The sequence below is a fragment of the Dermochelys coriacea genome, chromosome 1 (genome assembly GCF_009764565.3).
Source record: "Dermochelys coriacea isolate rDerCor1 chromosome 1, rDerCor1.pri.v4, whole genome shotgun sequence".
Lineage (NCBI taxonomy): Eukaryota > Metazoa > Chordata > Testudines > Dermochelyidae > Dermochelys > Dermochelys coriacea.
Window position 1 is genome coordinate 286,886,933 of NC_050068.2, and position 23,312 is coordinate 286,910,244.

The window sequence follows — 23,312 nt, forward strand, 5'->3', positions numbered from 1 at the left end:
TCGTCAATTTTCTCAATTTTTAAAATATTTGTTTACCAAAATCATTTTCAATTTTTTAAAAATTCACCAGGTTTTGGTAAATAACAAATACATAATGTGATTTTGATAAAAATTTGGTTCAAAACTTTTAATGATAAATTTGTAAAATATCAACAAGAAATTTTTGTAACTTTTTACAAAATTGTTTTCCTGTTTTTGAACAACTCTATGATCAGTTATCTGTGTGTGTATTTTTAGCATAGAAGAAAAGAGAAGGTTAATAAAAAGAAGAAGAGAAACAACAGAATAACACCAATGAAATCTTGGGAACTTAACTTAATTTCAGATGACAATTTAGAATCTCTAATAACACATTGTACTATAAAAGACTTATGAGTCATACTTTGTTTTCAAACCACATTAAGTAAAAGAATGAAAATACATGACTTGTCAAGGCCAATTTCTAATCTTTTCCCAGGTCATCCAAATAAATAACAACATTCTTTAATATTTCATAAGGGAAAATGTGTATCTTAAGTCCTATTGACAGTCAATGGGATTTAGACTCCTAAATGTATAAAACACTTTTGAAAATGAGATTTAGGTTCCTTAATCAGTTAGGTGTTGCAACACCTAAATACTTTTTAAAATCTGGGCCCTGTATATTATGGTGATGGAAGTCATATAAGTACCTAAAAAATAGATCTTAATGTAATCTAGCGGGACCTAATGGATTATGCTACAGTATGCAAACACAAAAAAGGAATATATGTAGTGAAATAGGTTAAAAAAATCCAGATCCAAAGGTTCTGTCAATCTTTTACACAATCACAAATAAAATATATGTGTAATACCTTCTTTCTGTACTTTAGAATGTGTTTACCAGAGGAGTTTTAAATGTGATTATGGCTCAGTATTAATCAAATTTTATACTAAAATATTTTACATACAATGTAATATGACAAACCAAAAATGTGGAAAGGGAAATACTATGGTTTAGTGGATAGGATGCTGGACTGGGCATCTGGAGACCTGGGTTTTATTCACAGCTTTGTCACTGACCTGTTGCATGACTGTAAGCAAGTCACTTCACATTTCTGCTACTTTTTCTCCATTGTAAAATGTTTTGTGACCCATAAATGAAAAGAGTTCTACATGTGATTTTAGCATTATTATTATTTATTATTGAAAGGAGCTTCATTGTTTGCAATATTTTGTGTCTTGCTGAGATACACAGTGAATCAACACTCAGTTTGTGATTAAACTTCTTTATTTTGACTACAAAAGCAGTTGTGAAGTTAACAGCCATGGGACCAAATTCTGTTGTCTATTATATTGGTGGTGTAATAGGGAGCAAATTTTGCTCCAGGAAGAAAAATCTATGCAAAGAGGGAGTAAACGTCACTAGGTACACAATGTCAATCCAATCAATAATAACACAAGCAGTTGAAAACCTGATGTTGCTTATCATTTGAGATTAATATTTCAATGGGCTAAAATCCCTCTCTGTGTTCAGAGTCAGGTTGCTCACAGGTAGCTGCATGGTGGAACCAGTAGGAAGAAGCTATTTGAATACAGTAGTTCTGTAGGGCTACTCATTCTGGATATGGGATCTTCTTGTTGATACCTGATGGATGACTAACTTACATAACGCACCTTCTAGACCTCTCTGTACAGATTTGCTAATTACTATGAGAAGCATCCTCTCTGTACATTCCAGTTCTGGTAAACTGCAGGAACAGCAAGTACCTTTGGTGTCCCCCCCAGGGAGCACACCTCGGCAGTTCTGGGACCAGTTATGTCTCTAGCAATAATACCAGGCAGTCACTTTCTAGAGGCTGAATGGGATTTGCTTTTCTTTCTCTGTTGACTTGGAAACCTGCATGATGAGGGCTGATTACTGATGTGAAAATGAGATGCACAGAATTTTACACATGGATGTGGACATAGCAGCAGCACCTGAACGGCTTTTGGAAAAGTAAGAGACTCCATCAGGTTATTCAGTGTGTGATATAGGTCTGTTTAAATGTAGCATATTGATATAGTGAGTTGATGACACTTATGCACAGGAAATGTTGGATTATATGCACTGTAGTATTTTTGGTCTGGTATTTCTTGTATGGTGAACAAATTCATCCGTTTTTCATAGTAACCCAAAAACTGATCTTCATATTGTTGTCATGGGACTGTATCTGTAACACAAGGGAGATATGGGAAGTAAACTACCAACTATGGGCTCATTTATAGCCGTGCAGCTCCACTGAATTTTTTTTCTTAATTATTGCTACAACAATTTGTGGAAGGTATTATATTTCCAAAGGCTTTTTGCCACAGGGACAGAGAACACTGCGTATTATCAAAACTTAGAATTCCAATTAACTTAAAAAAATATTTTGCTTGTTCTTGCTGTTTGTTCTGCTCAACAAATGTAAAGATTTTTTAAAAATCTGCCTTTTTAATTTAAATTTTCTTTTTCTCATTTTCCCTTTTTCCCCTAAGAGAGGTGATTATTTAAGTATGCAATATCTGTCTGAAGAGCTTTTGGGGAGGTTTTTTGCTTCTCAGGAGAGGTCATAAAATCCTAGAAAAAAGACAGAGAAAAGAGCCATTTAGTTCATCAACCCTGTCTCCATACCCATGTAGGGCTGTTCTATTTTATATTTTTGACTGCTTTGGTCCCAATTAGGCAGCTTCCCCCATCACTTAGAAGATTTGCGTACAATCTAATGTTTACCATTGTCAGGAAAGTTAGTTCTAGTCTAGGAGATAGGCAGGGAGCGATTAATCCATAAATTATTTGGTATAAAGATCAGAAATGTTTACATTGAGCTCACGTCACCAGTATTGCCATAGAAGCAGCCTTTATTCATGCAAGTAAGCCTATTGATTTCAATGGGATCATTTGTGTGGTTTGGAATGACTCGTGAAAAAGTGTTTGCAGGATTGGACCCTTAACTAAATTGATTTCTGCCTTATCATAGTTACATGTTATTAGGCTTGTAAATAGTAGGAGCTAATTTGTCAAAATAATCTTAAAAGCAATGGCTTCTACTTAGTGTTATGGATTAACAATAAAACAACCACAATCTCATATGAAATTCCTTTCTCTGCATAGTACTGTCATATATGGTATATACATACAATATAAGCATATAATATATAATTTAAAGCACTTTCTCCTGAAATTTCTTGCAGTTTTTTTAAAATTCAAACTTAAACATGGAGGACCAAATTCAGCACATGTATATGCAGGCGCAGCTCCACTGACAAATTTGGCTCCTGATTTTCAGTTAGATTCCAATCAAGCACTCAAAAAAAAAAAGGCAAGCAGAACTTTATGCTAATGGAAATAACTTCTAACACAGTTTCCCCTTGTGATAAGGCAGATGTCATGTTTTTCAGAAGTCAGTGGGGCTCCATCTAAGCACAGCAGCACACCCACATGCAATCCCCTATGGCATTGGGCCTTAGGTATGGTGAATGTGCCATTTGGGCTTTTCGCCCTCCTTTGAGCCGTGCATACAGCCAGAAGCTAAGGACTCTCACAGTGTGGATTCAGAGATGCAGGGACTGCTATTCTTATCCCTAAAATGGAGCAGTAGCCTCAGAGCTGTTATGTTGGCTCCTGCAAATGCCCAGGTGTGTGAACTTCACCCATAAAGCAAATGAATACATATCTTTTCCACTAGTTTTTGATAACTGAACAGTCACTTTTTCATTGTATAGATTATTATTATTATTTCTTTGTATTATTCTAGTTCTTAGGAGTCTCCTCCTTGAGGTTGTGTGGAATAAGGGAAGGGGAAGTGTAAGTGACCAGAGGTACATCTGTCTTGCATCCCTTATCTGAAATTGAATTGCACAGATGCGGTTGGCACTGCTCAAGTTTCTTCTTGCTTGTGTTGTTCTGTGGAAAAGTAAGGTGATATGGAGGTGGAGATGCTGAAGAACTGGAGGTGAGGAAAAGCAGAAAAGAAAAAATTCCACAAAAACAAATGGAAAGAGCAACAAACAGGGAAAAACAAGGGAGGGTACAAAGACTTGAAGCCCAGTAAAATTCCTTTCCAACTGTAAATGTGAAAAAAGAGGGTATGTTTACATTTGAGCTGGGGGTGTGATTCCCAGCTTGAGGAGACATACTCGTGCTGCCTCTCGTTGAGCAAGTTACCTAAACACAGAGCGTAGCTGCAGCAGTGCGAGCTGTGGGATTGGCTGGCTGCCTGCAGCACATATCCGTCTGAAACCCTAGGCATGTATTTGAGATGGCTTGCGCATCCCGCCACTTGTTACAGCGTGGCTACACTCTGTGTTTCACTCCCCAGCTGGATGAGAGCTAGTGCCAGTATTTCTCCATTTTCCCTTTCAAGTGAAGACATATTGAGCAAGACTTGAAGGCCAGACCCAGGGAAATATTGAGGTCACCCACATAAGTATCTTCAGGGAGTTTCACCTCACTTTCCTACCCTGGCTCCAATGCAGCAAATGCAATGCAAGCAAAAGGGCAAAATGTAAGATGAGCAAAGTACAAGTATAAAGCAAGCAGTTAATCAGTTAATATTTTCTCAGTACTTTCAAGATTTAAGCCTTGAATAAGTCCTGACTAGTGTTATATGCTTATTAAGCAGGAAGGGCAAAGAGGGTTCCCAATGGTATGTGGTGACAGTGCTGCTGTGATAGCTGAATTTGGAATTGCTGTAATAAAAATAAAACATAAAGAAGTCATAGTGGTAATAAAGTCTATGCATTCCAAATTGGCAAGTATTCCACTTGTTGAGTAAATTCCTTTTGGGAAAGTAAGGATGTTTTCACAATATTAAAATGACTTACAAATAAAATATATCCTAAAAATGAAGAAATGTTTAAGGATGGGAAGATGATATAGGACATCTGTGGGGTTTTTCTTTGCATGATTTATGAGTGTAGACTTTCTTGAATGGCTTGTTTTAACTCCAAGAGCCTGAGATAGGCATAGCAAACAAATCTGAATAAATAAAGAATGAACTACCTTTTACATTGCTGTCAATCTCTTTCTAAAATTTACTAGGAACACTGGGTTATCTGTTTACAAAATATTAGCTGGGAGGGATACCTCGACTATTGGAATGGTCGAAACACTGTTATCCCTCTGCCCCCTGCCCCCAACCACTGACCAACACACACACGCTGAAGGGCCCTGGCTTCCAATCATTAAAGAGTTGGTGAGAGTGTCAAAAAAAAGGGGGGGGCACTTTCTTGCTCTCACTGTTTGTCTTCCCAAATGGAACCCTTATTAAATAAAAATAAATTGGGCTGTAGCCTCTTAAAGTTTTTTCCACCGTGTTTAGTCAACACATGAAAACCTTGTCCCAATTTACAGCGTCTGGTACCCAACGTAATTCTCAAGAATCCAACATGGGCAGTATTAGCAGCCTGGACTGGAGCGGGAGACCTAAAATACCAAACTGGCATTTATGTCTGTAAGAGTCACGCAGTTAAAACCCTGTATGAGTCTTCAAATATTAAGTGTTCATATTTCCACTAAAATGAAAACTATACTTTTGGTCTTCAGTAGTACATCAGTATCTATCCATTCAGCTGCTCAAGAGAAGAGAAGTTTGCACCTCAGAGTCTGTTTTGATATGATGCATTTGGTATTGCCAACTCCAAGAGTTCAAAAATCATGAGATTGTCTTTAGTTCACGAGTTTGTTTTTTTAAACAGTAATAATACAGCGGGTGTGTGATTTTGGAGCCTATAGGTTTCATGTTTTGAAGCAACCCTGAGGCTAGAAATGTACTGTTTTATTAAATGAATTCTGAGATTCTCATCTATTCATGATAAAATCATGAGAGTTGGTAGCACTGGAGAGTGATATGAAGTATCTGTGCTCCTCAAACTATGGAGATTATTTTTTCTGCATCTGGCCCAGAATGCAGTTCAGGTGATGCTTCTTAAACTATGCAATGATAAACATCATATTTAATATTGGCTGGTTTCGGTTTGTATGGCGTTGAAACAGCCTACTAGATAGGAAAGTCAATGCTATCAGTTTTGTTCCCATATCTCGGTGATGACAGTAGTATTGGACAAAGCTCAAAGGGTTGAGAGGTTCAGTATAGTTCAGCACCTAACAACCATGGGTCACCTTGAGACATCTTTAAAAGGCCAGGTTTTCAGAAAGTACTGAGCACTCTGGAACACTTTGAGGGCAATTGAACCTGTATTTCCCCTTAGTGGGCCAGCAAGGATATTCACTCTCAGGCCTCCAGATCCCCAGCTGTTGCCTTTCTTGGATGGAGATCCACATCTCACTCATTTCTGACCAGGTGTGACGGGGTGCACTTACACCGCCTTGGCTTTGCAAGAGTTAACTGTGCATTGCAGGCTGAGGAAGCCATGCCCCTTTGCTTCTGCTGGGCATGCTGAGCCTAGAGGCAAGGTATAAAAGGAAGCAGCCCAGCTCAGTCTGGACAGGTTGCTGAAGGGAGAGGTTGGGTTGCTGAAAGGAGAGGATGCCAGCTGCAGGTTCTGTCCAGGGAGCTGCTACAGGACCCAACTTCAGAATCAAGGCACACTGAGCCCCAGTCGGATTCCAGGCTGCCTGACCAACCCAAAGAGGAGGCCCTGCCATCAGGAGCTACACCATCTGAGGACCCCAGAGACCCATGGGAATCTTGCTGTGAAGACAGGGTAGGAAGCAGCCCCGGGGACTTAGACTTTGCTCTGGTGGCTGAACCGGGGAACTAATAAGGACGAACCCTGCCATTGCTAGGGCCATTGCTAGGGCCCTGGGCTGGGGCTCAGAGGAGCAGGGAGGGCCCAAGTTCCCCTACCTGGGGTGTCACACCTTCCTGTGTGGCACCCCACTTCCCCAATGGGCCACACGCCCTCCAGCTCTAAATGGTAGGATCCTTCTTCCCAGTGTCGCGCCCACCCTGTCAGGGTTACGATCCAAGCCTGGCCTGCAGAGCCTCTTGGCTGAGGCGTCTCCCTGCGCTGGGCCCGCTGCCCAGGGTCCCCCTCGGTCTGCCCAGCTTACCGCACCCAGCTCCAGTCCCAGCTCCACCACTCTGTCTCAGCGCTGCTGCTGCTGCTCTGCCTCCAGCTCCCTGGGCTGCTTCTCTGGCCCCTCTGCCTCTGGTTGCTGCAGCTCTGCTCCCAGGACAGGGTCTGCTCTCTCTGGGCTGCTTTTCTGGTCCCTCTGGATCTGGCCCAACTCTGCTCCCCAGCTCAGCTTGGGCCCCTGCTTTCTCCTTAGCTGGGCCCCACTCTGTCTGTCTGACCCAGGCAATTCCAGCTCACACAGAGGATGGGACCTCCCTGGCCTCCTGACTCCCTGATTAGCCTGCCCGCCCTGTCATTCAGGCTGACCTGGAGCATTGGCCTCTCCCCATTGTTCCTGGGGACTTCCAGTCTCGGGGTCCTGATTCCATCGACCCTTCCCCTTTGAGTACTGGGAGCTAGCAACTAAAACTAACTGACTGTTAGTAAGGGGGCAACAGTCCCCTTACACCTGCATGCTTTCTACTTGCCCAACCCATACTTCCCCATCCACAGTGCTATTCTTAGCCTTAGTGCTGTCACCCTGCTGCTGGAGTCTTTCCCCTCCACAGAAAAAAACTCCCCCAGCAGGGGATGGCTGCTAGCTCCCCATTGTTGGAGCCCTTCTTCACCATAGGGAAGAACTCCAGCAGTGGGAAAAGGCTCTGCCAACTCCTCATTGCTGGAGCTCTTCCGCACCTCAGGGAAAGACTCCAAGACTGGAAGAGGCTCTGAAATTTCCCTGTTGTTGGAGCCTTTCCTCACAGTGAAAGGCTCCAGCAGCCGCAGGGAGCTGCTGAAGCCTTTCCGCACTACATCCTCTCTTCCAGAGCCTTTCACTGGCACATGTAGCTACACACCACAGTAGATGCAGCCTGCTTTTCGCTGTGGCATGTAGATACATGTACATTACATGCTGCCACCAATGGTATGTGGTGTTGGCATAGCCAGCTTGATTGTCAACATTTATAAGTAGCACATCATTCTTTCTATTCAAGCCTACTGTATTCTTATGGTAAAAACACTACAGAGAAAATATATTTAAAACAATAAAATAACCTGCATGCATGCTAATAGCCTTACCAGACACCATCTCCACTCTAATATGGGCTCTGGTAGGAGCAGTCCTTCAACGGCCTACCCCCCGGGGTTTTCTTTGTGATCACAAGTTCATCACAACTTCAGCTCAGAACAAGTACACGGTCTTAAGGGGCCACAGTACCAGTCTTCCCAACCTTTCTCAAAGGATTGGGGCCCTCTGTGGACCAAGGGTCCTGTCCATTTGCTGGATCAGGAAGAAGGCCCTGAGTCCAGGATATTTATTTAAAAAATACTTTTTGTATGTTGGTCCCTGGAAAGTCCAATTTGAACCAGTATATGTGAACCTCTCCAGGGGGCGGCTTTAAAGGGCTGATAACAGAGGAAGTTCATTAGCATCCCCTCCCTACTGGAGAAAGTACATATAGTGCCACAATAAGACGTATAAAATTACATTTTAACGCACTGTACCCCAGAGGTATTAACCCTAATTCTATAAGGTTTAACTTAATTCAATAAAGTTTATCTTAATTCCACAAGTTTTGTTCAAGATATTACAGAATACTGTCAGTCACACTCACCCCCCTTCTGAAAATCAGGTTCTGTCAGAGAATCTCAAGCTGGCTCATCTGAAAATTGAAGCAGCAAAATTACCTGTCACTTCTGAAAATCTTGACCATGATGTTTGTCTAAACATTCCAGATCCTTTTGTACTGCAAGGGAAGTTTGGAAAACACATAAAAGAGGCTTTCCCATGAATATCCTGCTTCCAGCTGGCCAAGAAATAGTACAAGAATACCGTTTTTGGTAGTATTTCAGCTCTTCTCCATGTCCCAAGTACAGCTGGGCGAAATGTTTTGAATAGTTTATTTGACAAAAATGCAATTGTGGGTAACCCAAAATATTCATGAATTTGCGACAAATAATTGTGGCCATTCAAAAAACGGCTGGAGGAAGAGTTGCTGCTGTACCTGCTTTCCCCCCTTTTAACCTTTATCCCAATGGCTAGGGCACTCATCAAGGACATGGGAGATCTAGGTTCAAAGCCCCTAGAATAGACTCAAAACAGACTTTTTTGATTCACCAAAAATTTTGAAAACATTGAGATTCAGTTCAACCCAAACTGATTTTTTTCAGAACTGCCATGAAACTGAAAAATCAATTATTCCCCCAGCTGTAGTCCTGTGGAGGGACAGAAGGGCACGAAAATAAAAGTGTTCTGTATCTTCCCAAAAAGATTCCGTTTGAACGAAGGTTCAGGAAGATTTCTAATTTAACCAGAATGTTTTACTTATCTTTAACTAGTGGCAAAATTGTCTGTGAAAATAAACATGCAAGCAATATAGCAAGTCAATAGTGTTGGATTCTTACCTTTAAACTTTCTAAGCCATGTGAAGGGCTTTGGTAGTGTGACTCCTATAAAGTCAATGAGTGTCTTGTGGTTAAAGGTACTGGTCTTGACCAGTACATAAAAGAAAAAATTATCATCTATTTTCTCTCATGTACTAGTTTATAATTCTGGATAAAAAAGCCATTGCTCCTCCTGACAGCTTCCTAGAAAAAATTTCTATATTCTTTCAGCCATTTCACAAAACTACAGCAGGAATTTAAATGTCAATAACTGAGGTTCGTTTGAGGGAGGTGAAACTAGCTGCAAAAACGTATAATACATCTTTTACCAAAGAAGCAGGGAAAGACAGTACATGTTCCATCATGCTTCAAACTTTACACAGACAGTACCTAGAGACTCCATAATCAGAGAGAAAAATAATGTATTACAAAGTGTTGTACTGAACATGCTCAAGAGCCCATTACTCTGTGTATTACAGGTAAGCTTTCGGAGGTTGAAATGTTATATGATTGCTGCAGTCATGCTAGGCATAAAAATTGTACTGTAGATAATAGCACCCTTTCTTTCTCTTATAATAGAGGGAAGTCTTTGGTTTCTATACATTTAAGGACAGTTTGGATAATTTTGTGCACTAATCATCACATATTTCTCAAAGAATAAGAGGGTTAAAATGGTTCAGCTGGACTTCTCTCTCTCTCTCTCTCTCTCTCCCCATGTTTTCATCTGTCTGTGTATTGTCTTTTGCTCTTGCAGCAGATCATTCCTGTCAACTCTCTGGCATATAGCTCAGGGGTAACGAGAGAAAAAAGAGTCAGAAAGGGCTGAGAAAGCTATCATTCCAGTGGCTTTGAAATACACCCCTCCTGATCCTTATAACAAGCCTAACATCATTTCATTCTCATTTAAAACTCAGGCCTTGGGGAAATGCAGAACCAAATTAAAGAAGGGCAAAAACTAACTTTTCAAGTCTAAGTCAAGGATTGCTCCTAAATAAGTTGTAAATGTCTGTCTATCTTAGATATGTATATGGCCCCCATTACTACAGTATCTGAGCACCTCAGAATCTTTAGTGTATTTAACCCCACAATGTCCCTGTGAGATAGGAAAGTGCTACTATCACCATTTTACAGAAGGCAAAGGGAGGCAGAGACGAGATCACACTAGAAGTCTATGGTGGAGCAGGAAATTGAACCCAACTCTTCCAAGTCACAGGCTAGCACATTACCCACTTTTCCAGCCTTCCTTTTGTTATTGCCAGGCTATACTTTCTGATAGTTAATACTGAATCAATGGAAAAAAATAGTTTTCAACTTAAAATAGATGCAATATCACATTGATAGTTTTTTTTAAAGGGAGTTATATATTTCCATTCATCCTTGTTTTATTCAATGGGTTTCTTCTTTATCACTTATTAAAGTGCCATTGTGTGGTGCAGGAGAAATCTCCCTTCTCCTTATGGAACCCAAGGGGGTTCAGCTGTCATCCCCAGAAGATCCTACAATCCTTATGGATTGGCACAGGCCCACTGCATTCCCCCGCCTCCAGAACCTTTCCTTACCCTCCCCCAAGTGGTTCTCATAATACAAAGGGTAACAAAGACTCAGACAATGCTTCCATGATCAGCATTAACTTAATTTCAAGAGCCCTGGAGATCTGTGGGGTACAGTGCCCTGTAGAGTGGACATCCCTCACCCTTCTCCCTGTCCTACCCATTTAAAACTATGGAGCCTGAAACCCACTGAGCTCTTACGGTGCGATCCATAGCCTATTGACTTCAAAAGAAAAACTCCCATTGACTGTAGCGGGCTTTGGATCAGGGCCCTTACAGAGGCTCTTATGTGGGGTTATGAGATGGACATAGAATACAGTGAATAGACTAATGAATTCCACACAAACACACACACCCCAGTGACACGTGATAATCAAGGAGAGATGAATCCACACCCAGGTTTCATGAAAAGGAGATGTAGAACTGAGTCTCATCAGCATATTGAAGACAATGGAGCCCAAAATATCTCACTATATCACCTAATGTCTTCAAATAGGCGCTGCAACAGGAGTGACACAAATGTGAGAGCCCTGAGAGAGGAACAAAAAAATGCCTTCTGAGACTTCTCAGAGAAGAAGCAGCAAATCCTCTGATGTATTATTCCGTCCCTTCCCATAAGATCATACTAGTGGTTATCATGTAGTATCCTCGTAGACATCTTACTCTTTAGCATTGCTATAAGATCACTAGCAATAGATATTAATGCACAGCCTAGACTGATAGGAATCAAAGTATTCTGTAGAATCCAAGTGCAACTGGAGCTGGTTCATCACTATCTTTCAATAGTCTTCCCTGAAAAAGGAAAGTTTGAGATCAGATAATAATTGGTGAGTGGTTAATATTCATGTTGGTTTGCTGAGTAACAGTTTAAACACAGAGTATGGTTGGAAATTTGGCAAAATCTCAGATGTCCCGGAATGCCCTCTTGAAGAGAGATGTTAACAGTCCTCATCAATAATGAGCCAAACGTGTGTCTACATGTTTTAATAACCATGAAGGGTATGGGTCCTTTCTGTAAATGCCTGACTATAATGCTCCAAGCATACCTAAAACCTCAATGAATGACTCTAGGTGAAAGCTAGGCACTACAGACAGAGCATTCCCAATATCATGTTTCTGACTGGCTAGTACCAGATGCTTCAGAGGAAATTGTAAGAACCCTTCAGCAGGCAGATATGAGTTACTCTGCACCCCACATTAGGTCTCATCTTGGTCTCTAATAGTGAAGAGTTTGCCTTAAGCCCTGACGCATGATGTTCAATATCACTTCCACAAAATGTGTGTTATCATTAATTATGATAACTCTGGATATTCTTCCTATCCATATAAATGTCCAATTCCTTTTAGCATCTTAAGTTCTTGGTCTGAACAGTGAGTTCTACAGTTTAATTACACATTGTAAAAAAGTATTTCCTTTTATTCATTCATTTTGCATTTCCCACATTTCAATTTCAATCAGTGTCCCCTAGGGGAAAACATGGAGAACGCAGTGTCCACTGTGTCAGTTGTCATGCTGACTAATTAGATTATCCCCATACTTCCCACTAGTATTACTTCTAGTCTTCATTTCCTTCTGAGAGCTCATAGTATGTGTGTGTATACATTATTTTTCATTGCACTATATGAATATATCAAGTGCCAGAAATATATGTTCTTTATTATCTTACAAATTCATAAAATTAAGAAGCATTGATTTTTACCTAAAATTTAGATTTTGCCTCACAGCGAATATTTCACTGAACTTGTACGATGTGTCCATCTGAATACGCAAAATTTGAATTGAATTGGGCTGCAGCAATCTAAATGCCAATTTCTACCACTTAACAAATCTGTATGTTGAGTTAATTTCTTGATCACAAAAATATTCTTTGGACAAGTTATGCCAAATGTTCACAGGCTCCAAGGAAATATGAACTGTTTGATCTCAGTACTTATACATTCGTTCAGCAGTCTCCTCATAGGAAAATTGCATGACTGGAATAGAGGTGTATGCCAGGTCACAACTGAATTATATGGACAGAGAATTGTTTACAGCATTTGCCTATACTTTGTCTGATTTTAATTACCTCAAACAACATATGTCATCACTTTCTCTGCAATTACAGGTGATTTTTTTCTATAATTTTTAAGCCTAGCCCTAAGATTCCCCCCAACATTTTCAGTCATTACCTGATGGCCTTGGAAGAGTATAAAGTTCCCAGCAAAGTGCTTCTGTTTTGATTTCTATTCACACTGGGCTCCTAGCAGAAAACGGTAGTTTGCATAAGTAGCTCAATGTAATGGCTAATACCCAAAACCATGACATCCCTGATTTGGAGGGATTCATTAATCATCAAAAGCGTTACTGATATTCAGAAAAATGAATACAAATTGCAGGTAGAATAGAATTGTGGCTCTGCAATTTTGTTATCATAAGCCACAATTATCATTCAGCATGGACATTATATTATATTATAAAAATATTGGGCTGGTCAAAACCCCGAAATGTTTCCTGTTTTCCCTGTTGGGGAAAATACAGGAGAAGTTTAAAAAGAGTTGGGGGGGGTCCCCAAAATCCCCAAGTCAAAATGTTACAGTTTCCAAATACAACATTTAAAGTCATAACAAAAAAATGTGTTTTGAAATGTACATTCAGGGGGAGAAATTACAATTTTCCCATTGGAAATCAAATAGAAAAATATTGATTTCAACTAAGCCACGTTTCATGATGGGAAAAGTTAGCTGTCAAAAAATTTCAATCTCTCTCTTTCTCTCTCTGCATGTGACTTCATTTCTAGACCAGGGATAGAGTATTATCAGAAGGCTGTTGATACACAATTATACACAGAAAATCTCATGCACTGATTCAGGTTTGGACAAGAGCCAGGAAGGCTGACCCATGTATCTGAAATATTACAAATAGACACAAAGGCAAGCCTGAGAATGTGGCTGGCTCTGTGGAAAAACCCTCTGGATAAAACCAAAAGTCCATAATTTCCAGAAACATCTGCCCTGACATCTGCATGCACATGGGAGTCTTCAAAGATAATAATACATAAGGATTCCAAACGTTGCACCATCACTATTTTAGAGAGTTTAGCTCTGACATTTTCCATACGACCTGATGGTATATAAGCCAACAAAATCACAAATCTACATCATGCTTCAGGTGTACAGGAAATGACAGGAGCCAAATAAACTAGTCCCTGTATCTGGCTACCTCAAGTCTTGCAAGCAGAATGAAAACAATACACTACTCACCCCTCCTCTTTGTTCTGCGAAAAGTTAGAGCATGGCTGAGTGCAGAGTTGTACAAATAAGTGTATCAAACCAGATCGCTCTGCTTTATGACCGATCCAGATAACACTCAAAAGTAGAATCATGAATGGCATATGTTTATTCATAACAGATCCGTCACTATCCAACCGAAACTGTAGTCACAATGAATCTTAGTAAGCCATATTAAAATCCTAATAGATACTGCTAACGTTGCTGCCCAAGCCATCCATCCCTTCATCTTCCCATGCGGAGCCATCTTCCAGTCACACAAATAACAGAGACAAAATAATCACTAGAACACTGGAGGGGTATTTTCACTCCTCCGATCTTGAATCAAACAAGTGCCACAAAAAATGGTGCCTGTTCGGGGTATTGGAACTTTTTATTCTTCATTCTCTGTGTCATACAACAACTTTCTGGCATTCACTATAGATCAATTAATATTTGTTAGTGAGCTGATAGATAAGTAGGTAGGTATGTAGGTAGATCTCTAAGTGGATAGTAATGCAAATAAAGCAACCCATTTATGAGTTTTCTTTTTGCACATGATCTGTTTTATGGTTTTCAATATTCTGGTCCCTATTTTTTTTAAACAAAACAAAAATAAATGGAAAAAGACACTTTTGAAGACTCACCTCTTAACCCTTTTTTATCCCTGATAGTTAGATAGATAGATAATATTCTGACTACCCAGTGGTAAGTGGTGGGAGAGAACTTGGTAGCAGAAGGTAAGGGCGGATGGGTGTAGTTACTGGAGTTCTGAGGGAAGGAACCAGACTAATGAAGAGCAGTGGTACGTTTGAGAGGCAGACTGGCAGAGAAATCAGAGCAGCAAAAGGATGATTTGGGGAAGGAAAATAAAGGGGGGGAAAAGAGAGGCTTTATTTGACTTTAGCCTGAGTAACAAATCTTGCACTTGATTCAATAAATTATTATAATAGAGAAAAGACATTACTCCATATTTGAAATAAATCCCGTTGTGCAAAATTTCATTCCCCTAGGATGAAAATCCATGAACTGAGATGTTTATGGAATCCCAGTGTTAAATGTTTCTTCTTTGGTTTTCTGTTCTGAATTTTCATTTTGGAAATATCTCTTTCCAAGCATTTTATTTATTGCAGGCAAGAACTCTTTTCCCTCAAATCACCTGTTTTGAAACTGTCACTTCACTTGCAATAGCCAATTAATAATTGCTCTGGGAAATGAGGATGAGTAGCAGATTCAAAATTGTATACTCCTTAGAGAGCAGGTGCAATACATGATAAACACTGCTGATCAGCAAAGAGTAAATGATTAATTAGTGTTGTCTAACAGTGGATGTTTCAGTCTTTCCTTTTCCAAAGCAAAAGGAGCAGCAGCAGTAACTGAGTAAGAAATCATTTTAAAATGTATGCTAACATTTTATTATATTGATCTGCCATATGCTAATGCTCACAATGTATATGCTCCATAACAGTACTGTTAGCTTAATAATTTTGTGATTTCCAGCGGATCAGAAAGATTTGGACTCCAGATATGTTTCTCTTTTATCCCGGTTTATCTAGTCGAGGGAGATTAGACCCATCTAATTCTTCTAATCTAATCTGTCTATCCTAATATATGTACTCTATCATATTTACAGAATACCAATCACCATAGTATCTAGGCACCAAGTTACAGTAATATCAGAGTGGCATAACGATATTAAAAAGGAGCTCTACTCTCACGAACATATATTTAGAGATTTGTTTTCTCTCTTTTCCTTTTTCTCTACCTCTCCTTTTTTACTCTTGGAGTAAAAAGTATTTCTCTTGGAGTTTTATATTTTCCTGGTTTATATCTAATCAAAAACTGTTGCAGGCAAGTTTTGTGACTGAAAATCCTGTGTCACTGAGAGAGAGATTTCTTTAAGAAAATAGTTCTTTCTTTATCAAACACAGTCGCAATTTGATATCTTGCCCACTGCTAGTTAATCTTGCTCTCACAGGTCTATCTGGGAAGGAGGAAGCCATCCTAGGGTACTTTAGAGCTGAATGAAAGCTTCTCCTAGATCGCCCCTCACGTGTTCTGGGATCTTGAGCAAGTCACTCAGCCACACTGATGGCTTTAAATAGAAGGGAGAAATTTCTTACATGAAAAATCGTTTTCATTCAGTTAAATCAACCAGTTCAATTTCATTTGGGTTAGACCTCTTTAAAGGTCTTACTCATTTCCAGGTTAGCCCCTCCTGTAGAATACATTTCCTTTCCTTCTTCCTGCTTTCACCTGCACATAGTATCCAGAAAGGAGCAAGGGAGGGATCAAATGTTGTGTGCAGCTCTCATCACCTTCCATCTGTAAAGGGAGAGATCTACATGCACAGGGCCCCTGTTACATGTGGATTCTTGGGGAATGATCTTTACTTCAGTTCTTACTCAGGTAAAATTCCGTTGACTTCAAAGGAAGTTTTTCATTGGTAAAGACTTTTTTCAACTGACAACGTTTATCACACTTCCCTTGTACTTTTTCCTTATTAAAAATGCAAATCAATTTCACAGATGATCATCTTGAGAAAAACAATTAGTAAGATTCATAGAGGTCAGTCATTATTCGAGAACTGTATGTGCTGAGCACAGAACTCATTTGTTTTTGTTTTTCAGGCACTGCAAATGGATGTAAACAAGCTGAATATCACATTGCTTCGGATATTCCGCCAAGGAGTGGCTGCAGCTTTAGGACTGTTACCACAGCAAATTCATATCAACCGACTCATTGTAAGTACCAAGAATTTTGTATAAGAGGAATTACCAGGTAATTTCAGTTACATTAAATTAGCTTTTGTGCTGTCATGGAAAAGTCCAATAGACTCTGATTGAAAAAAGATCCCCTTTCTATAGTTTTTTAAACCATTCTATAGAGCATAATGGAAAATTATATCTCTGTTGTCACATGGTTCAAAAAACTTATGGAAATGAATTATCTATTAAATTTTAGCATAATTCTAGAATTATTTCTAGAGTAAATTCTATAGAACTCTCTTTGTTTCATCCAAGGGTTTTAAAAGAACTGGCCGAGGAGATCTCTTGACTGGAAAAGTTGATTTTTTTTCAATAAATCTTGTAACACTGGGTTTGTCACAGAGGTCTGGAGGAAAGCAAATGTTGCACCAATATTTTAAAAAAGTAAAATGGATGATCCAGATTATAGTCCTGTCAGCCTGACATTAATCCCTGGTAAAATAATAGAATGGGTGATCTGGGGTTTGATTAATAAACACTGCAAGGAGAGTAATATATTTCATGCCAGTCAGCACAGATTTATGGAAAATAGTCAAATTAACTTGATATTTCTGATGAGAGTACAAATTTGACTGATAAAGTAATAGACTTCTGTAAGGCATTAGACTTGGTACCCCACAAAATCTTGATCAATAAACTAGAATGATACAAAATCAACATGGCACACATTAAATGAAATAAGAACTGGTTAAATGAGAGATCTCAAAATGTCTTATAAATGGGGAGTCTTCATTAAGATGCTGTGTTTCTAGGTGGGTCCCACAGGCATAGGTTCTTTCTTGGCCCTATGCTATTTAACATTTTGATCAATGACTTGGCGTGGGGGTAAGAGAGACATAAAATTGTCACTGATAAAGTTTGCAGATGCCACAAAGATTGAGGGAGTGGTAAATAATGAAGAGGACAGGTCACTGATGCAGAGACATCTCGATGGGTTGGTAAACTGGGCACAGGCAAACAATATGCATTTCAGTGTAAGATCATACATCTAGGAGAAAAGGATGAAACCCATAGGTACAGGTCGGGGGACTCTATCTTGGGGGATCAGTGACTATCCATGATCCTCAAGTCTTTTCCAGACAATCAGCTTAATATGAGCTCGCAATGTCATCCTATGGCTAACAGGCCTAATGCAATCCAGGGATAGAGCTGTCCATGGTCGTGCTGGTGTGTGCAAATGGCTCCCATGCTTCTGGACAGGAGTCCTTTCCATGCAGCGGTTTGCGTCTCCTGTCTGGGAGCGTGTGAGACGCTTGCACACATGAGCAAGACCACGGCAGGGCTGGAGGTCGTATATCCATGTCAGAGGAGCTGCCGGCACAGGGTACTGGCTCCTGGGAGTGGAGGCTCAACATGCTGCAGGTTTCATTGCTGCAGTTCCTGGTAGAGCCCTGCAGCTCGGCAGATACCGATTTATATCTGCGGATATCCATATCTGTGGAGATGGATTTTGTATCCACGTGGGGCTCTATCAATGGAAGTATAAACACAGGAATATTGAAGGGAGGGAGGTTATATTACCTCTGTATTTGGCACTGGTGTAACCACGACTGGAATATTGTAGTGTCAAGTTCTGTTGTCCATAATCCAAGAAGGATGTTGAAAAATTGGAGAGGGTTAAGAGAAGAGCCACAGGTATGATTAAAGGATTGGAAAATATGCCTTATAGCAGTGGGCCCCAAACTTTTGAGGGCTGTACCTACCTTACCCCTGTCAGTTCCCCTCTACCTCCCAGCCACAGCTAGGAGTGGGGTGCAGCTTGGGGGGACATAGACAGGAGTAAGAGGGCCGAGGCTGGGGCCCCAGGGATGAGACTGGGGATGGGGACTGAGCCAAAGCCAGGGCTGGGGGCGGGAGCAGAGTTGCAACCAGGCCCTGGTGGGGGCCAGCAGCAAGGCCCACAGCCAGGTGTGGCTCCATTCCTGGCCCCACCCCCAGCCTCAGCCCTGGCTGGGAGCGGAGCTACAGCCAGGCCCCTCAGCCAGGCATGGAGCTGCATCGAGGCTGGGAATGGGGCCAGGCACAGGGCTGGGAGCAGAGCTGGGGTCATGGCTGGGGGCAGGGCTGGAGCAGAGCTCAGGGCAGGGAGGGGCTGGGTGGCGCTCACTCCCCACCCCCAATGGGGGCTGGCCTGGACCCACCATGCCCCCCAAAGGTCCCATCGAGCCCCCTTGGGGGGATGCTCACTACACTTTGGAGACCTCTGCCTTATAGTGAGAGACTCCAGGAGCTCCATCTATTCAGCTTGATAAAGATAAAGTTAAGGTGGGACTTGATCACAGTCTAAGTACCTACATGGGGAACAGAAATTTGATAGTAGAGGGCTCTTCAGTCTAGCAGACAAAGTTAAAACAAAATCTAATGGCAGGAAGTTGAAGCTAGACAAACACAGACTAGAAATAAAGTGCAAATTTTTAAATAGTGAGGGCAATTAACTATTGGAACAATTTACCATAAGTTGTGGTACATTCTGTGTCACTGATAATTTTAAAATCAAGATTGGATTTCGTCTCAAAGATATACTTTAGTTCAAGTAGCTGTGGGACTTGATGCAGGAATTAATACAAGGAGGTCCTATAGTGTGTGTTATGCGTGAGGTCAGAGTAAACGTTCACAATGGTTCCTTCTGGCCTTAAAATCTATAAATCTCTTAATCTTTAGTCAATTCTATGGTACATTTCCAGAAGGAAATTTATTCTTATTTTCTTTATACCCCATCCCTTCATTCAAATATACATGTGATTCCTGCTCAGACTATATGTTGGTCTGTCTCTGTTTATTTCTGATACATTTCTAAGTCATCGTCACCATAATATCTGAGCTTTTCATTAAATGTCTTGTTATGATATTAATATTCCTGCTTTGATAGTGGGCTTCAGCAGCATGTGTTCAGGAATGATCTTGTAGATCCTAAGGTACCATGTTCACAAAAGCTGGTGACATTTTGTTTCTAAGGAAGGAGAATAAGTCATTTAAAAATAATTTTCAAAATCTGTGATTTTCCATTTAAAACTAGCTAAGATTGTTAATATCTGGTGAATATATAGTATGTAAAGAAGTATACTATACTTGTGCAGGGATCCTCGAGGTGCAACCTGGGACTGTGGGAGCGCTGTGCCCCCTTAACGCACTAATGTAGGTTGTCTCTCACAATGCCTTACTGGTGACAAGCAGCAAACCCTTCCAGGAGCTGTTGCTACTCAGTACAACTGCATGTGGAGCCCCACACCCCGCCAGACTGCATGAATGCTCCCAGAGCTGCTCATGGATCACACAGAGAAAGGCACCAGCCAAATCCCCCCAGCTCCCAGCGCTGTACTTCCAGAATATATTGTCTTGCACTGCTCAAGACCTTGTCTTGGGCAGTGCAAACTTATGAATTGGTTCATCACTTCATCGATGGGACGTGGACATACACCAGCCTTTGTAATCTGAGCAGATTTACCAAGCACTTCAGTCAAAATCACTGGTAAGGATAAACTTCAGAATACGTTTATTGATTACAAAAGACAGCTTTTAAGTGATTATAAGTAAGGTTACATTTTTAATCATGGGTATTTTTAGTAAAAGTCATGGACAGGTCACGGGCCGTAAACAAAAATTCACGACCCGTGACCAGTCCGTGACTTGTACTATATATCCCTGACTAAATCTTGGAGGAAGGGGGCAGCCCAGGGTGCTCGGGGAGAGCAGTCCGGGACCCCGGGGCTGGGGCGGGAGGGTGAGTACTGGTGCATGGCCCGGGACCCCTGCTGGTGCTGATGGGGCGGGGGAGTTGGCAGGGCTGGCAAGCTGCCTACCTGGCTCCCCGGAAGCAACGACATGTCCTTCCTTCAGCACCTAGCTCCGCATGCTGCCCCCGCCCCAAATGCCAGCTCCACAGCTCCCATTGGCTGGTATAAGGGACTGCGGAAGACTTTGTTACAGCCTAGCTAGGGAACTTTCGCTTTCTCGAGCTGAGAAGCTACTGTGGGACATAGATAGCTGTTTTGTTATTGTAGGAGATAGTTCTTGAAGGACATAGCTGCTGTGTTATTGCAGGATATAGATAGTTCTTGAAGGACATAGCTGCTTTGCATGGCCCTTCGCCAGGTAGTAGAAAGCCCCCCTTTAAGAAGCACCTAATTTTATATTCATGAGCTGTTTTTGTGTAATGCTTATTAACGCTGACTGTCTGCCCCTCCGTTGGACTCCATCCCAGGCAAAGCTCCGGTGTGCTGGGTTTCCCGCCTTTGTGACTGCAACGCTTGGAGTCCCCGTTGCGGGTGGGTCACTAACCTTCAATAAAGCCAATAACTCAAAGCTGTGTGTAAGCCTCGTTTTTCTCAGAGTACTCTTGCCGGACCTGTGGTGCTTCGAGCACCGTGGCCCAGAACAGCTGGGAACCACAGGGGTGGTGCCTGTAGGCAGAGGCAGTGCGCGGAGCTAGGAGCTGAGAGGGAGGGACATGTCACTGCTTCCGGGGAGCTCCCCAAGTAAGGTAATCAGATGTCCCAATTTTATAGGGACAGTCCCGATTTTGAGGTTTTTTTCTTATATAGACTCCTATTAACTCCCACCCCCATCCCAGTTTTTCACATTTGCTCTCTGGTCACGCTACCCCCAAGGTAAGCACCACCCAGAGCCCTCACCCCCTCCCATGCCCCAACCGCCAGCCCTGAGCCCCCTCCCACACGCACCCAAACTTCTGCTGCTGCTGGGAGGGGGAGAAGGTAGTGGCCCGAGACTGCCCCAGCAGCGGCCAGTGCAGCTGGCCCAGGGGCTACCCGAACTCTTCAAAAGGCCCACAGGCCAGCCCCACCAGCTGCTGCAGAAGACACGGAGGTCCCGGAAAGTCACAGAATCTGTGATTTATGTGACCTCCGTGATAAACTCTCAGCCTTAATTATAAGTGATAGGCAAAAGTCAGAGAGCTACCAAAGGACCATAAAAGATCAGCACTCAGTCTAAATTCTGAATCTCATTAGACTAGGCAATATCTGGACTAAGCAGTTTTTCTCACCCTACTGGATACTGCAAGTTGGTTAGTCTTTCATATGTGAGCTCTCCCTGTGAGCCTGGGGAGCATAGAATCATAGAATCATAGAATATCAGGGTTGGAAGGGACCTAAGAAGGTCATCTAGTCCAACCCCCTCTCAAAGCAGGACCAATCCCCAACTAAATCATCCCAGCCAGGGCTTTCTCAAGCCTGACCTTAAAAACTTTTAAGGAAGGAGATTCCACCACTTCCCTCAGTAACGCATTCCAGTGTTTCACCACCCTCCTAGTGAAAAAGTTTTTCCTAATATCCAACCTAAACCTTTCCCACTGCAACTTGAGACCATTACTCCTTGTTCTGTCATCTGCTACCACTGAGAACAGTCTAGATCCATCCTCTTTGGAACCCACTTTCAGATAGTTGAAAGCAGCTATCAAATCCCCCCTCATTCTTCTCTTCCGCAGACTAAACAATCCCAGTTCCTTCAGCCTCTCCTCATAAGTCATGTGTTCCAGTCCCCTAATCATTTTTGTTGCCCTCCGCTGGATTCTTTCCAATTTTTCCACATCCTTCTTGTAATGTGGGGCCCAAAACTGGACACAGTACTCCAGATGAGGCCTCACCAATGTCGAATAGAGGGGAATGATCACGTCCCTCGATCTGCTGGTAATGCCCCTACTTATACATCCCAAAATGCCATTGGCCTTCTTGGCAACAAGGGCACACTGTTGACTCGTATCCAGCTTCTCGTCCACTGTAACCCCTAGGCCTTTTCTGCAGAACTGCTGCCGAGCCATTTGGTCCCTAGTCTGTAGCGGTGCATGGGATTCTTCCGTCCTAAGTGCAGGACTCTGCACTTGTCCTTGTTGAACCTCATCAGATTTCTTTTGGCCCAATCCTCTAATTTGTCTAGGTCCCTCTGTATCCTATCCCTATCCTCCAGCGTATCTACCTCTCCTCCCAGTTTAGTGTCATCTGCAAAGTTGCTGAAGGTGCAATCTACACCATCCTCCACATCATTTATGAAGATATTGAACAAAACCGGCCCGAGGACCGACCCTTGGGGCACTCCACTTGATACCAGCTGCCAGCTAGACATGGAGCCATTTATCACTACCCATTTAACACTGGAGCAGTCTCCTCAGTTCCAGTGTTCTTGTTGCCTTTTGGAGAACACAAGTCCAGACATGTCTGAGGGGCATTGCTGAGTTCCCAGGCTAAGTTGCACAAGGCCACACCAGGGGAATTGCTCAAGTAAGCCATTGAATTGTAACTCCCTTGCCGGACAATGGCAGTTGATATTTGTTCGACAGACGCTCAAACATTGGTTACCTCCCTGGTTGTGGTCTCTGGGGTGCTAAACCTGGGCAATTCCCAAACTC

At 41.8% G+C, this 23,312-nt stretch overlaps 1 protein-coding gene across 4 annotated transcripts in view; it reads left to right on the top strand.

Annotated features, from left to right (window-relative positions):
- PTPRR (protein tyrosine phosphatase receptor type R) overlaps positions 1-23,312 on the top strand; it is a 191,988-nt gene that overhangs the window by 82,628 nt on the left and 86,048 nt on the right. For 2 of the 4 annotated variants that reach the window (XM_038411493.2, XM_043493408.1), the window contains exon 3: positions 16,814-16,927. In XM_038411493.2, the coding sequence (XP_038267421.1) occupies positions 16,814-16,927 (114 nt within the window). Of the gene's footprint in view, positions 1-15,504; positions 15,584-16,813; positions 16,928-23,312 lie in introns of those variants that run through there. The other 2 variants (XM_043493412.1, XM_043493415.1) reach the window with 2 other exon arrangements.